Below are 15880 nucleotides of genomic sequence, written 5' to 3'. Positions count from 1 at the left end.
CAGGACATGCTGGACTCCACAGTGACCCCGACTTCATGAATACCATAGTCACTCGTGACGAGTCCTGGGTGTACAGGTACGACCCAGAAACCAAATCCCAGTCATCATTTTCCTTGCAATGAAAAACCACCGAGAGCACTACATATTACCTCACACAAATGCTGCTTGCCAGCAACTGATGCTATCAACAGGCAGGAAGAAATTCACACATGCGCACAAAGGTTCAAGGTCAGCTCATGCAAGCGTGCTTGATTCAAATCTATCAGGTTTTTGAGAAAAAAAAAAATAAATAAATGAATAAATAAATAAAATAATAATAAAGTCAGATACTTCCCTGTGGTGGGGGAAAAGAATACTGCCACCAAGTATTTCCACTTGGATCGTAAGAGGCGAGAAGAAAGGGACAGGGATTGGGACTAGGCATCCTTCTCCTTGTAGCCCCACAAGGGACATTCCTAAAAGAAAAAGTAAAGGCAAAAGAGGGTCTGGGAGTTTTCCGACCAGCACCCTAAGGTTTGGGTCCTTTAATGTGTGTGGATGTGGCACAGATGAGAGTAAAAGGGAAGAGATAGGTAGTATGTTTGTGAGAAGAAAGATGGATGTGTTGGCTTTGAGTGAAACTAAGTTGAAAGGGAAGGGTGAGTGTAAGTTTGGGAGTGTAAGTGGGAGGTTATCAGGAGTGAAGAGAGGGCGAGGGAGGGAAGGGGTGGCTATTCTAGTAAGTGAAGAGATAGGTAAACGTGTAGTGGAGTGGAAGGTTTCCTCAAGAATAATGTGGATGAAGGTGAAACTGGGAAAGGAGATGTGGGTCTTTGTAAGTGCATATGGGCCTGGCAGTGAAAAGAGTGTAGAAGAAAGGGAGGCCTTTTGGATAGATTTAAATGAGTGCATAGAGAATTTAGGGAGAAATGTCAATGTAATAGTACTGGGAGACCTTAATGCTAGGGTAGGAAATGGTCCAATTGATGGAGTGTTTGGGAAATGTGGAGTTCCAGGAAAGAATCGTAGAGAGAGTTGATGGTGGAAATGCGTCTAGAAAGAGAGTTGATGATAGCAAATACAGTGTTTCAGAAGAAAGTCAAGCATAAGTACACATGGGAGAGGGTGGTGGATGGAAGGGTGGTAGATAGAGTGTTAATGGATTATGTAGTGGTAAATAGGATTATGATAGGAAGAGTTAAGGATGTACATGTGCTAAGGGGAGAGGGCGGGGGAATATCAGATCTTTTTTCGTGGAAGGTAAGTTGAGAGTGGAAGATAGATGGAGAAAAAGGAAAGGGGCAAAAGGTAGGGAGGTGCTTAGAGTGAACTCTTTAAATGAAAAGGAAAAGGAGAAGGAGTACAAGAAGAAGCTGAAGGAGGAGTGGGAGGGAGTGAAGGATAGAGTAGAGCTAGGAGTGGAGGAGGAATGGGGATGGTTCAAGGAGGGAGTCACAAAGTGTGCAAGAATGGTGTGTGGAACAAAAAGGACAGGAGGAAATAGAAGGAAGGGTAGTGAATGGTGGGATGAGGAAACAAAGAAGGTTGTAGAAGAGAAGAAGCGAGCTTTCACAGTTTGGTTACAAAATAGGACGAGGGAGTCATATGAGAGGTACAAAGAAAAGAAAAGAGAAGTAAATCAAAAGGTAAAGGTTGCAAAGAGGAGAGCAGATGTGAAATGGGGTATGAGCATGACAAAATTTTGAAAGTAATAAAAAGATGTTTTGGAAAGGAATTAAGAGAGGAAGAGGAGGCGAATCAAGTAGAGAAGAAAAGGTGCAGATGGAGAGATTATAATGGAAGAGAAGGCAGTAAGGGAAAGATGGGCAGAATATTTTAGGGAGTTGCTAAATGTAAAGGATAGGGAGAAAAAGATAGCTGCAGTGGGAAATGCTAAGAAAATGACCGTGATGAGTGAGGAAAATGGAGGAGAAATAAGGAAGGATGAAGACAGTTGTTAAGATGATGAAAGCAGGTAAGGCACCTGGTCTGGATGGATGCCATGCAGAATGTCTAAAAAAAGGAGGTACAGTGATGGTGGACTGGCTGGTGAGGTTATTTAATGTTTGCTGGAGAGAGGGTAGAGTGCCTGTATAGTTCCACTTTACAAGGGAAAAGGGGACAAGTGTGAATGTTGTAGTTTCAGAGGGATTAGTTTGTTAAGTGTAGTTGGGAAGGCTTATGGGAGGATCTTGATTGAGAGGATTAGGAGAGGAACAGAGGGAGTAATTGGTGAGGAACAGTGTGGATTTAGGACGGGTAGAGGTTGTGTAGATCAGATCTTTGTGGTAAGACAGATATGTGAGAAAGCTATAGGAAAGGGGAAGGATGTTTTTTGGGCTTTTATGGATCTGGAAAAGGTTTACGATAGGGTAGACAGAAAGGCACTGTGGGAGGTTATGCAGATATACGGGATAGGGGGAAAGCTTCTAGGAGCTGTCAAGAGTTTTTATGAGAGTAGTAGAGCTTGTGTCAGGATTAGAAATGGAGAGAGTGAGTGGTTCGAGGTAAAGTGGGACTTCGTCAAGGATGCGTTATGTCGCTCTGGCTGTTCAACTTATACATGGATGGGGTAGTGCGAGAGGTAAATGCAAGGATAGTGGGTCAGGGATTGGAGATGGTTAAAGAAAATGGAGAAAAGTGGGAGGTGAGCCAGCTGTTGTTTGCTGACGACACTGCGCTTGTGGCAGGATCGGAGGAGGGATTGAGGAAGTTGGTGGCAGAGTTTGGGAGAGTATGTTATAGAAGAAAGCTAAAGATAAATGTGGGTAAAAGTAAGGTGATGAGATGTACAAGGGGTGAAAGTGGCAGTAGACTGGAAGTGAGCATAAAGGGAGAGGGACTGGAGGAAGTGGATAGTTTTAGATACTTGGGTGCAAATGTGTCAGGAAAAGGTGGAGTGAAGGTGGAGGTAGAATGTAGATTGAGAGACGCAAGTAAATGCCTTGGTGGATTGAAGAGTGTAATGAGGAATAGACATTTGGGAATGGATGCTATGAGGAGACTGTATGAAGGAGTGATTGTGCCAACAGCACTGTATGGGGCAGAAACATGGAACATAAGAGAGGAAGAGAGAAGGAGTTTGAATCTGTTTGAGATGAGGTGTCTGAGAAGTATGATGGGGGTTACTAGGCTAGATAGAGTGAGAAATGAGGAGGTGAGGAGGAGAACAGGGGTGGAAAGGGAGTTGGGAGATAGGGTTGATGAAAGAGTATTAGGATGGTTTGGACACATGGAAAGAATGAGTGAAGAAAGACTAGTAAAAGAGGTATGGAAGGCAGATGTGGAGGGAGTGAACATGAGGGGACATCCTAGGATGAGGTGGATGGATGGGGTGAAGGGGGCTTTGGGGAAGAGGGGAATGTCTGTTGAGCAAGGACGGGAGAGGACAGAAGACAGGGGTGAATGGAGAATGGTTGTATATGGATGGTGTTGTGATGCATGAGGTGGAATGGGTGGGGGGATGGGGGATGAGGTAGTATGTGTGAGCAAAATTTGACGCAGCCCAAAGGGATTTCTCCCCGTCTTCTCCTTTTATGCATGGGGGGACGAAGAGTGGGGGTCGCCGATTTAATGAAGCGGCCTTGCTGTGGATGTGCTGTGTCTTGCAACATTGCTTCTGACCCAGGGCAGTGGACAGGGTGCAGGGATGACCCGTCATCCAGGAGGTGCTAAGATAAGAGGGAGGTGTGGATGTGGTGTGGAGTGTATTTAGGGATGGAATGGGTGGGAATGAATTTATGCCTTTTCCTTTTTGGCTACCTCCCTTGTAAGGGGGAAAAAGCCATGGTATATGTATGTACTTTTCTAACAGACCTCATATGTGATGTAATGATTTGTGAGTAAGGTTGAGGGCCCTTGTATGTACTTCTCATTTTCATTCTGATGTTCTTAGGGGAGGATTTTGGTTTCTGTATGCAGATGGGGTATGTATTGGGGTAGCTTTGGTGCATGTTTTCATGACTGTTGGGGATCTTGCTGTAGAAGTATAGTAGACCAACAATGAAGTGCAGACCCAAAGGGTTGGTACTTGGTCTAGGTTAGGATGAGAAACTTGCACAATAACAAAATTGAGGGAACATGGTAAGAAAACTCAGCAACTTCGGCTATGTTCCATCTCTTCATCTTTATTCAAAAAGCAGGACCTACAACATCACATTGACTAAATGAACTACAAACAAAATCAGAACAGGAAATGAACTCTACAAAGTAATAAGAAAACCTGTGGTAGTTTGTAGCCTTTCAACTTGTCTATCTACTTAATCTCCACACATCTTTTCTTCACCAATGTTCTGTCAAGAAGTAATGGTGGTTGTGATAGTAATAGCAGTGGTAGTGGTATTTTTTGGGTGGTGGTGGTGATGTTGGTGAAGAATAATGATATCACAGCATTGGGCCTTCATCTAATTAGTTACACATAGCATCATAGCACATGGTTCTCCCCATTGTCAGAAAAACCATATTAAATCTTCAAAGTGATTCAATAAAGAGATGGCGGTCATCTGATGATAACACACTACTTAAAAATGAGGCCATCCGTGAGCCATGAAAGAATATTCTGAACAACTAATACATTTTAAAATGTGATGATGGGAGAATGAATGAAGAGATGAATGAGCAAATGAATGGAAATTATACAAACAACTTGAGAGACAGAAAGAGAAGAAAAAAAAAAAGAAAGAAAAAGAAAAAAAAGAAGAAAAAAAAAAAAAAAAAATCTGCCCCCCCATACCCTCCCCAATTGATTACCAAGATACAAAAGTTCTCCCTTATCCACTATATTTCTGTATATTGTTTATTGCATCTTAAACATATTTCTGTCAGGTCATGCCCAACATTTCAGCCTTCTTTCCTGTGCTTGATTTTGACCCAGGAAACTGGGTGGTTGTGGCTTTGATACTTAATATTGCTGTTGGATGGTGGTGGTGGTAATGTGGATTTGTAGTTGTGGTGGATACAAAAGCTGAGGAAGTGGTTAATAATGGTAATGATGGGTTTGTGGAAATGGACCAAAAATAGATAATGGTTATGGTGGCAGGTGAGGGTGGATGACAGTGGCCGCAGTGGATGGTGAGTGCTGATGATATATAGCTAGGTAGTGGTTGCAGTGGGTGGTGAGAATGGGAGAGAGATTGTAGATGCAATGGGTGGTGAGTGTGGATGGTTCTCACAAAGTGGGGTGGGAGAGGTATGTTTTGAATACTGCTATGTTCTTCCTGGTGCCCTTCAGCTTCGTTTCTCTCATGTTTGTAATAAAATGTATGTAGAGCATGAAAATGCTGCAATACACAAAGAGAGCATCTTCAATATTCCTCATTTTGCCAACTTTTATACATTTGAGAATGAAATCAGCTCATTTTATATGTATTTATTTTTGCAACTTGATAGTCTGTGCTATCAAATAGGGATACAAAATGTGAACAAGGAATGCTGGCATCTAGGACAGTCTAATGTGGACTGAACTTCTGGGTGCGTGAGGAGCAGTTGAGGGCTGGGGACTGGAGGGAAGAATTAGATTGGAGGGACTTGTCTTCATAGGAAGAGCACACAAGAAAACAAGTTGTGGCACAGTCTAGTGACAAGGTAAAACAAGTGGCAGTGTACAGGGGCAGGACAAGGGAAGGGAATGGAAATCAAGAATGGAATAGAAGAGAAAGATAAAATAGATCTTTGCCAAAAAAGGAGCCCAATTGAAAGGAGGAGGATGTGTGGTTTGAGTACTCCTGGTGGGCTAAGTTGTGGGTTGATACACTAAAAGATCCTGTGACTAAGCAGCAGCTACAGCAGTGGCAGCGGCCTTGCTGGCATCAAAGGTGTACACGATCAGTTGTCAGGACGGTTTGGAGCACAGACTAACAACCTTGCTAACCACAGGAGACACAGCTTTGGTTGGAGGCCTGGCATTCACACATTTAGGCAGTATACACACATACTGTATACACACTCGCACACACCCTCCTTCACAAAGGTGGCACATTATTCCCACTCATTCAGTGATCTGAAAACACCATGCACAGAAACTAGGTACAAATTGCTATTCATGAATTATCATTGTTACAGATTACATAAATGGTAGAAAATATATATAATGGTAGAAATGAAGAAGATTAATGCTAATAATGTGCTGTGTGGAAGGGCAGAGGACAAAGGGAAGGCGTGGAATGGTAGGAGAAGGCAGAGCGTGAGACAAAGCAAGAACAAGATGCTTCATGAGATGCTGTGCGCAGCCTTTCTTACCATATATGTTTTTAGCATAGAAAATAAAAGAATCTGCTTATGTATTTCTTTGACTACGTATAAAATCTAAAACTTTGTATCATTGTAACACTCGGGTTTGGGGCTTTTCACAATCATATTCAATTCTAATGTTATTATATACAAATCACCAAGAACTAGCAATCATTACAAATCCCTATTTTTACAAGGGAAGGGGTGCAGGGCAGGAAGCAGCCACAGCATTCCCGTGTGTCAACAAGTCTTTGTGTCAACAAGTCTTTGACAAAGTTAATTAGCACTAAATGTGTATCACAATGGAACCAGCCATACCCGACACCACTTTGTTGGCCTCGCCTTGCCCAGCCCATGCTGCAGGTGTCGCCCACCTCTGCAGTTGTGGCCTTGGCTATGTGGTGGTGGCTGGCTGATGCAAAACAACCTTGGTCCTTGGGAACCCAGAGACCACTGCAATAACCACATGGTCTGACACTCCCATCTGGACCCTTCGTCTCCTCGACCATAGGGTCCTCCTAGGGTGGAGCAGAGGAGACCATGGGACAGTAGCACTCTGGCTTGAGCCCTTTGGTCCTTGCTCCTGTGTGTTGTGATCACTGTGAGGAGTGGCGGCCAAGTGCAAGCCTGCTAAAGCACCCCAGTCTCATCCATGAGTGGTAAGGAGGAGGCATCTTGGCTGTCATTTTTCTTATGGCCACGGTCATATCCAAGGTCTATGCTGCTCCCTGTGGAAAGAACAATTAAATAAGCTAGAGCCCAACTTTAACGAAAAGTCTTGTTGGCTAATATTAGTCAGAATATTAATTTTCTAATCATCAGCTTCACATGTATGCTCCTTACCTTTAAACTTTCGTGATTTGTCTGAGCCTGATAGATTGCCTTCTGGGATAAAGGCTGCCACCAGGACAGCCAGGATAACAAGAAAAGCTCCAAAGACAAAAGGGGGTCCAGGCACCATATTAGCTGCCATGGGGGAATGCACCATCGAGCTGTTTGTTCCAAGTCCCTAAAATATAATGTTTAATACTTTAGTTATCTTATCACAAAACACAATTAGGAAAACTGTAACTGTCATGGGGCTGGTAAAGTTATTTCACTAACATAATGAGAATACCTCCTAGCTTGGACATATGAAAATGTAGAGCATTCATAGGGCAATTAACTATACTCTGCACTCATGACCTCTTTGGAATTAGTCTTCCACATGAACTATATACCATTAATCTGTGCACACACAGGGTTCAGTTCTGGCTCCAATAATGTTTGCTATGTATGTAAATGACATGGATAAAGGTGTAGAATGATACATGAACTTCTTTGGAGACGACTCAAAACTACTAAAGAAAGTAAGTACAGAAAAAGATTGTGAATCACTACAGAGAGACCTGGATAAGGTCTGGGAATGGAGTCAAAAGTGGGAAGTAAACTTCAAGAAATGTAGTATAATGGAATTTAGAAATATATACATACATACATATACCAAGGCTTTTTCCCCCTCACAAGGGGGGTAGCCAAAAAGAAAAAGGCACAAAATCACTCCCACCCACTCCATCCCCGAACACACTCCACACCCCTCCACCCTCCCTCTTATCTTAGCACCTCCTGAATGACGGGTCATACCTGCACCTTGTCCACTGCCCTGGGTCAGAAGCAGTGTCGCAAGACACAGCACATCCACAGCAAGGCCGCTTCATTAAATCGGCGACCCCCCCCTCTCCGTTTCCCCATTGCATAAATACATACATACATACATACATATACCAAGGCTTTTTCCCCCTTCCAAGGGAGGTAGCCAGAAAGGGAAAGGCATAAAAACACTCCCACCCATTTCATCCCTAAATACACTCCACACCCCTCCCACCCTCCCTCTCATCTGAGCACCTCCTGGATGACGGGTCATCCCTGCACCCTGCCCACCGCCCTGGGTCAGAAGCAGTGTCGCAAGACACAGTACATCCACAGCAAGGCCGCTTCATTTAATCGGCGACCCCCCCCTCTCCGTCCCCCTTTGCATATAAGGCGAGGACGGGGAGAAATCCCTTCGGGCTTCGTCAAAATTCACTCACACATACTACCCCACCCCCCACCCCCCCGCCCATTACATACATACATACATACATATATATATATATATATATATATATATATGACAATAAAATTGGTGCAAAAGAAGTAAAGAAAGTTGGTTCCAAAAAGGACCTAGGATTAATCATCACCAAAGACATGTCCCCAGACAAGCAGATAAACATAATAGTTGCAGAAACCTACATTATACTATGATCAATAAAGGTGGCTTTTAATTACTTGGATGAGGTAATGGTAAAAAAATACTAGTCACACTGATAAGACCAAGATTGGAATATGCTGCGACACTATGGACACCCAGTACAAAAAAGAATATAAGGAAAATAGAATCCAAAGAACAATGACAAAGATGGCCCCAACACTTCCAAAATTGACATACGAGCAAAGATTGTCTGAACTGGAACTACCAACCCTGGAACAAAGAAGAGAAAGAGGCAATCTATTGGCCATTTACAGAATCATGAAGAGAAGACTTATTAGAGTGGATAGAAGAAAAACATGGGGACATGAAAAGAAACTCAAAAAGGATAGTTATATGAGAGATCTGAAAAAAAAAAAAAAAAATTCCACACAGAGAGGTGGATGTCTGGAACAAATTGGATGAAACAATAGTGTGTGCAAACACCATACATGAATTTAAAAACAAACTAGATATTGCGAGATACAAAGATGGGCGCCACGAGCACAGCTCCCCTTCCCATATAATACAACTAGGTAAATACACACATATGTGCATACAGTGCTAAAAAGAATATAAGGAAACTAGAAAGAATACAGAGAGCAACAACAAAGTTAAATCTTAGAGATAGAGAGGGAAATGAGCAAAAATAGGATACGGTGGGAGAATGAAATTATGGACTTAACCTCTTCAGTACGGGCCAAAATCTCGCAGGCAGCATTAGCTGCCAGACGTACGATGTGTCATAATAATACTCACATCATAAATATAGTCACCGCTTATATCAATCGTTCTCTCTTTCACCCGTGAATTTTGATAACCATAGAAAATGCGATGAAGACAGTTTAGGGAGTATGTCATTACGCAGGGGCAACTACAATAAATATAATCAAGACGCCGATATGGCAGCCTCGCGTATCCACTTGCTCCTCATGCCGCCTACGTATGCGGCACCGTATGAAAGGGGTTAAGAAACGAAATCATTAGTCTAATGGATTGCTTAGTGCAAACAAACTTTGAGATCTCCAACCTGAGGAAAACTAACTTGGATCTAAGAAATGAGATTAAGGAATTGAAAAAGGATATTAGAGGATATAAAAAGGATATAATAGTCCAACAACAAATACAGGAAAATACAAAAGACACAATTATCCAAGTAATTAATGAAAAAGCAAATTGGGTCAGAGACACAGTGGATGGGAAAAAATGTATTGTGGTATATGGACTAAAAGAAAAACATGTTTTGGTGGTTTGGCAAGGTACATGAAAGAAAAAGAAGAAAAAGAAACGGCAATAGAAATCCTATAAGAAATTCAAGGAGCCCAAAATGCAAGTAAAGACGTTGAAGAAACATATAGGATTGGTCACTATTCTAAGGATAGAAGTCAACCCCTTAAGATAAAACTAAGATCACAAATGGTAGTAGAAGACATATTTGAAAAAGGAGTGAAAAGTACAATAAAATATGGATAAAAAGAGAAATGAGTATTGAGGAATTAGAAAAAGAAAAGACATTAAGAAATGAAGCAAAGGAAAAAAACATGAAGAGAATGGAGACAGAAAGCAAGGAATTCCATTGGAGAGTAATCAACATGAGACTGAGGAAATGGTACATCAGAATGGGCGAATCAAAGACAGAAGAAAAAAATGGAGAAAGAAGAAAATTGAAAGTGGTCTATACCAACATCGATGGATTAAATTCAGGACTGAATGAACTTAATGATAACCTGCTAGAAGAAAAAGCAGACATAATGGGAATTGTGGAGACTAAACTAAGGGGCAAAATACCATCCATCGATGTTGGACATGGACTGTACAATTACTGGATTAAAAACAGAACTATACAATTACATACATACATATACCAAGGCTTTTTCCCCCTTACAAGGGGGGTAGCCAAAAAGAAAAAGGCATAAAATCATTCCCACCCATTCCATCCCTGAATACACTCCACACCCCTCCACCCTCCCTCTTATCTTAGCACCTCCTGAATGACGGGTCATCCCTGCACCTTGTCCACTGCCCTGGGTCAGAAGCAGTGTCGCAAGACACAGCACATCCACAGCAAGGCCGCTTCATTAAATCGGCGACCCCCCCTCTCCGTTCCCCCATTGCATAAAATGAGAGAACGGGGAGAAATCCCTTCGGGCTGCATCAAATTTTGCTCACACACTACCTCACCCCCCATCCACCCGCCCATTCCACCTCATACAATCACAACATCATCCATATACAACCATTCTCCATTCACCCCTGTCTTCTGTCCTCTCCCGTCCTTCCTCAACAGACATTCCCCTCTTTCCCAAAGCCCCCTTCACCCCATCCATCCACCTCATCCTAGGACGTCCCCTCATGTTCACTCCCTCCACATCTGCCTTCCACACCTCTTTAACTAGTCTTTCTTCCCTCATTCTTTCCATGTGTCCAAACCATCCTAATATTCTTTCATCAACCCTGTCTCCCAGCTCCTTTTCCACCCCTCTTCTCCTCCTCACCTCCTCATTTCTCACTCTATCCAGCCTAGTAACCCCTATCATACTTCTCAGACACCTCATCTCAAACACATTCAAACTCCTTCTCTCTTCTTCTCTTATGTTCCATGTTTCTGCCCCATACAGTGCTGTTGGCACAACCACTCCTTCATACAGTCTCCTCTTAGCATCTATTCCCAAATGTCTATTCCTCATTACACTCTTTAATCCACCAAGGCATTTACTCGCTTCTCTCAATCTACATTCTACCTCCACTTTCACTCCATCTTTCCCTGCCACATTTGCACCCAAGTATCTAAAACTATCCACTTCCTCCAGTCGCTCTCCCTTAATGCTCACTTCCAGTCTACTGCCACTTTCACCCCTTGTGAATTACTGGATTACAATTACAATTACTGGATTACTAGATTACAAATACAATTACTGGATTAAAAACAGAGACAAGAAACAGGGAGGAGGAATCATGTTCTTGGCCAAGAAATACTTGAATGTGACACAAATTGCAGAGGGCAAAGGTAATGTAGAACTGATCATGATAAAAGTCGAAAACAAGAACATGAAAAGTAGAAAGTTTGTGGTGACTTAAATTGGTCACTCAAAGAAGGAAAAATACCAAAAGACTGGAAAACGTTAACATTGTATCAATATATAAAGGAGGAAACAAGGAAGGACCAACTAACTATAGGCCAGTCTCACTGACAAGCACTATAGCCAAAATTTGTGAGAAAATTGTCAAGAATAGATGGGTAAAACACCTGGAAGACAACAATATAATAAACCCAAGACAATTTGGGTTCAGAAAGGAAGATCATGTACCACAAACTTAATATGTTTCTACTCAAGATTAATAGACATAGTGCAAGAAAAGAATGGATGGGCTGATTGTGCCTTAATGGACTTACAAAAACTTTTGACAAAGTACATACATACATATACATATACCAAGGCTTTTCCCCCTTACAAGGGAGGTAGTCAAAAATAAAAAGGCATAAAATCATTCCCACCCATTCCATCCCTAAATACACTCCACTCCCCTCCACCCTCCCTCCCATCTTAGCACCTCCTGGATGACGGGTCATCCCTGCATTTTGTCCACTGGCCTGGGTCACAGGCAGTGTCGCAAGGCACAGCACATCCACAGCAAGGCCACTTCATTAAATCTGCGACACCCCCTCTCCGTCCCCCCATGCATAAAAGGAGAAGACGGGGAGAAATCCCTTTGGGCTGCGTCAAAATTTGCTCCCACATACTACCTCACCCCCCATCCCCCACCCATTCCACCTCATGCATCACAACATCATCCATATACAACCATTCTCCATTCACCCCTGTCTTCTGTCCTCTCCTGTCCTTCCTCAACAGACATTCCCCTCTTCCCCAAAGCCCCCTTTACCCCATCCATCCATCTCATCCTAGGACGTCCCCTCATGTTCACTCCCTCTACATCTGCCTTCCACACCTCTTTTGCTAGTCTTTCTTCATTCATTCTTTCCATGTGTCCAAACCATCCTAATACTATTTCATCAACCCTATCTCCCAACTCCCTTTCCACCCCTGTTCTCCTCCTCACCTCCTCATTTCTCACTCTATCTAGCCTAGTAACCCCTATCATACTTCTCAGACACCTCATCTCAAACACATTCAAACTCCTTCTCTCTTCTTCTCTTATGTTCCATGTTTCTGCCCCATACAGTGCTGTTGGCACAATCACTCCTTCATACAGTCTCCTCTTAGCATCCATTCCCAAATTCTATTCCTCATTACACTTTTTAATCCATCAAGGCACTCGCTTCTCTCAATCTACATTCTACCTCCACCTCCACTCCACCTTTTCCTGCCACATTTGCACCCAAGTATCTAAAACTATCCACTTCCTCCAGTTGCTCTCCCTTAATGCTCACTTCCAGTGTGCTGCCACTTTCACCCCTTGTACATCTCATTTACCCACATTTATCTTCAGCTTTCTTCTTTCACACACTCTCCCAAACTCTGTCACCAACTTCCTCAATCCCTCCTCCGATCATGCCACAAGTGCAAACAACAGCTGGCTCACCTCCCACTTTTCTCCATTTTCTTTAACCATCTCCAATCCCTGACCCACCACCCTTGCATTTACCTCTCGCACCACCCCATCCCCATGTATAAGTTGAACAACCAGGGAGACATAACACATCCTTGACGAAGTCCCACCTTTACCTCGAACCACTCACTCTCTCCATATCTAATGCTGACACATGCTCTACTACTCTCGTAAAAACTCTTGACAGCTCCTAGAAGCTTTCCTCCTATCCCGTATATCTGCAAAACCTCCCACAGTGCCTTCCTGTCTACCCTGTCATAAGCCTTTTCCAGATCCATTAAAGCCCAAAAAACATCCTTCCCCTTTCCTATAGCTTTCTCACATATCTGTCTCACCACAAAATAATTTTTATTGCTTAAATCAACTCAATATTATGTAAAACCAACAAATCTTGTTTATTTTTATTCATCTTAGCCTAGAAGTGGAGAAATTGGGTTGATTTTGTCGAGATATGCGTGCAAAAGTTTGGTAGAATATCTGTAGACTCTTTTGCCCCTTACGCAGGTTCAATGAGTTCATATTTTTCGGGGAAGTTCTGTTAGAATTTCAGAGTGAAGGAATTTTACATTTATAATGTTTCAAATCAATGTACAGTCACCAATAATAGTCTGACACTTAGGGAAAACATATTTATAAATAGTTTTTGTGGATTTTTTGGCAAATATTTATCACTTTGTTATGTGGTACATTGATTTTTATTTATTTATTTACTTTATTTTTTTTTATTATTATTTTTTTTTTTCTAATAATTTCATGGAGGATAGGTGATTGTGCTGTTTCTTATTGTTTTGGTAAATGTTTTAGTAAGCATCCATCACACCATTATTGCCTGACATTTTGTATTATGCATTTATTACAAAAATTGGCAGTGTGAAATTGTCAGTTCTATACATCTGAATATGTACTAAATAGCACATGCCTAACTGTCGAAGTACAACTTCACTTCCTCGTACTTCGTTTCATACACCAGAGTTGCCTAAATTATGTCCTAAAGGCTGATTTTATACCCCATGTTACCCCTGAAAAATTGCTGCCACGGTTGCCACTTTTGTCAATAAATAAAAAAATTTGAGTGTCTTTTATAGCATGTGGATAGGGCTATTTGGTCATTACCCCAGATTTGATCCTCAACGTAAAGCCAATTTTTGGCAATTTTTTTAATTTGCAGCATATGATGTATGCCGCTGACACTGTAGGAGTTAATACCTGGATAAGGAAATGATAAATAGGTGACCATGAGCATAGCTCCCCTTCCCGTAAAATACAACTAGGTAAACACACACACACACAGTCAGACTGACATGTAAAAACTGGAGCTCCCAAGAAATACATTAAAAACTGAATGTCTCAACAGTGCTACAATAGCAGGACACCTGGGTTGTGTTGCATGGGAAGGGGAATGCTCATGGATGCCCGAGATGATTTAATTACAGTGGAAATGAACAATGAAGAAAAATGAAAGAAAATTAAAACAGGCCAGCGAAGACCCCTAGTGGTGAAACAAAACATAAACATGAGCTCAGAGTCTTCTACTGGCACAGTAGTAAAACAAAATGTAAACATGAACTTTAAATCTCTGTTAGGTCTGAAAATATTTTCAGTGGTAAAGAAAGGCCTTTTTCTGGATTTACTGGGTACAAAGAAAGAAATTTGAGTAGAATTATAGAAATAGAGAGGGAAATTAGAATGAGGGATTCATGGAAGCAAGAGATTAATGATCTAAAGAAAGCGAGTCTTGAAATAAGGAAAAGAGTGATATAAAGAAAGCAAATGTTGAAATAAGGAGGTAAGTGCATTAAAAATAACTGGCTGAGGTAAAATGTGAAAATGAGAGGGTGAAAAAAAAAAAAAAAAAAAAAAAAAAAATCAAAGAGCAACAACAAAGATGGCACCAACAATTTGCAATTTGATATACAAAGATTGGACAAACTAAATTTACCAACCCTACAACAAAGACAAAGGTGATTTGGTAACCATTTACAGAATTATGAAACGGATGTAAATCCTTGATAGGGATGACCTACTAAAATGAGACAGAAGAAATACAAGAGGACACGAAAAGAAACTTAAGAAGGACAGTTACAGAAGAGATCTGAAAAACAATAGCTTTCCACACAGAGTAATAGATATCTGGAATAAACTGAAAGAGGAAACATTGAGTGCTAAAACTATATATGACTTTAAGAATAACCTGGACGCAGAAAGATACAACAGCGGGTCACTATGAGCATAGCTCTCTCACCGCAAGATACAACTAGGTAAATACAACTAGATAGAATACATGGAGAAAAAATGTAAGAAAAATAACTTTCATATGCTCACCATATTTACATGCTCTGGATGTGCACTGGAACCATTTGAGTTGAGATCCACATGGAAGAGGTAGAAGATGAATCCGTACACAGCCGGACCCAAACCAGAGCACAAACCTCGCATGCCTGTAATGATTCCTTGCACTACACCTGAAAGGAAAACCATAATTAAGTCTATAGCACAGCTTCATATTACCAAATACAAGACAATTTATAATGTGTTAAATGATGTCAGGCATGTGTACTGGTGATTATTGAGTTTCATAATTAAATGATTCATATTGGATGTATTTATAGACCAGGTAGGCAAAAGGAACAGGTGAGGATAGGGCATGATGAATGAAAGGGTGGGTAGTAATGTTGGTGATAAGTAGAATTGTGTGCCCAGAAAAAGGTAAAGATGGTGGTAGGTCCTCATTCTTTTATGAAATAATAAAGGGATGGGAATGTAGTAATGAAAGGAGTAGAAGGGTGACATGGTAAAGTGACACTTTTGGGGATAAGGGTGATAATACTGAAGGCT

General features: G+C 41.5%; 1 protein-coding gene across 6 annotated transcripts in view; it reads right to left on the bottom strand.

Moving 5' to 3' along the window:
- Positions 1 to 4080: 4080 nt before the first annotated feature.
- The window catches only part of LOC143025853 (hippocampus abundant transcript 1 protein), a 243111-nt gene continuing 231311 nt past the window's right edge, over positions 4081 to 15880 (bottom strand). For all 6 annotated transcript variants that reach the window (XM_076185939.1, XM_076185998.1, XM_076185878.1 and 3 more), the window contains exons 10-12: positions 15368 to 15507; positions 7051 to 7216; positions 4081 to 6935 (exon numbers count right to left, since the gene is read on the bottom strand). In XM_076185939.1, the coding sequence (XP_076042054.1) occupies positions 6838 to 6935; positions 7051 to 7216; positions 15368 to 15507 (404 nt within the window). In that variant the 3' untranslated portion in view covers positions 4081 to 6837. The remainder of the gene's footprint in view (positions 6936 to 7050; positions 7217 to 15367; positions 15508 to 15880) is intronic.

The sequence above is a fragment of the Oratosquilla oratoria genome, chromosome 1, assembly GCF_046742065.1.
Source record: "Oratosquilla oratoria isolate Oo_2021 chromosome 1, ASM4674206v1, whole genome shotgun sequence".
In the NCBI taxonomy this organism is placed as follows: Eukaryota; Metazoa; Arthropoda; class Malacostraca; order Stomatopoda; family Squillidae; genus Oratosquilla; species Oratosquilla oratoria.
This window is presented reverse-complemented; position numbering and strand designations above follow the sequence as displayed.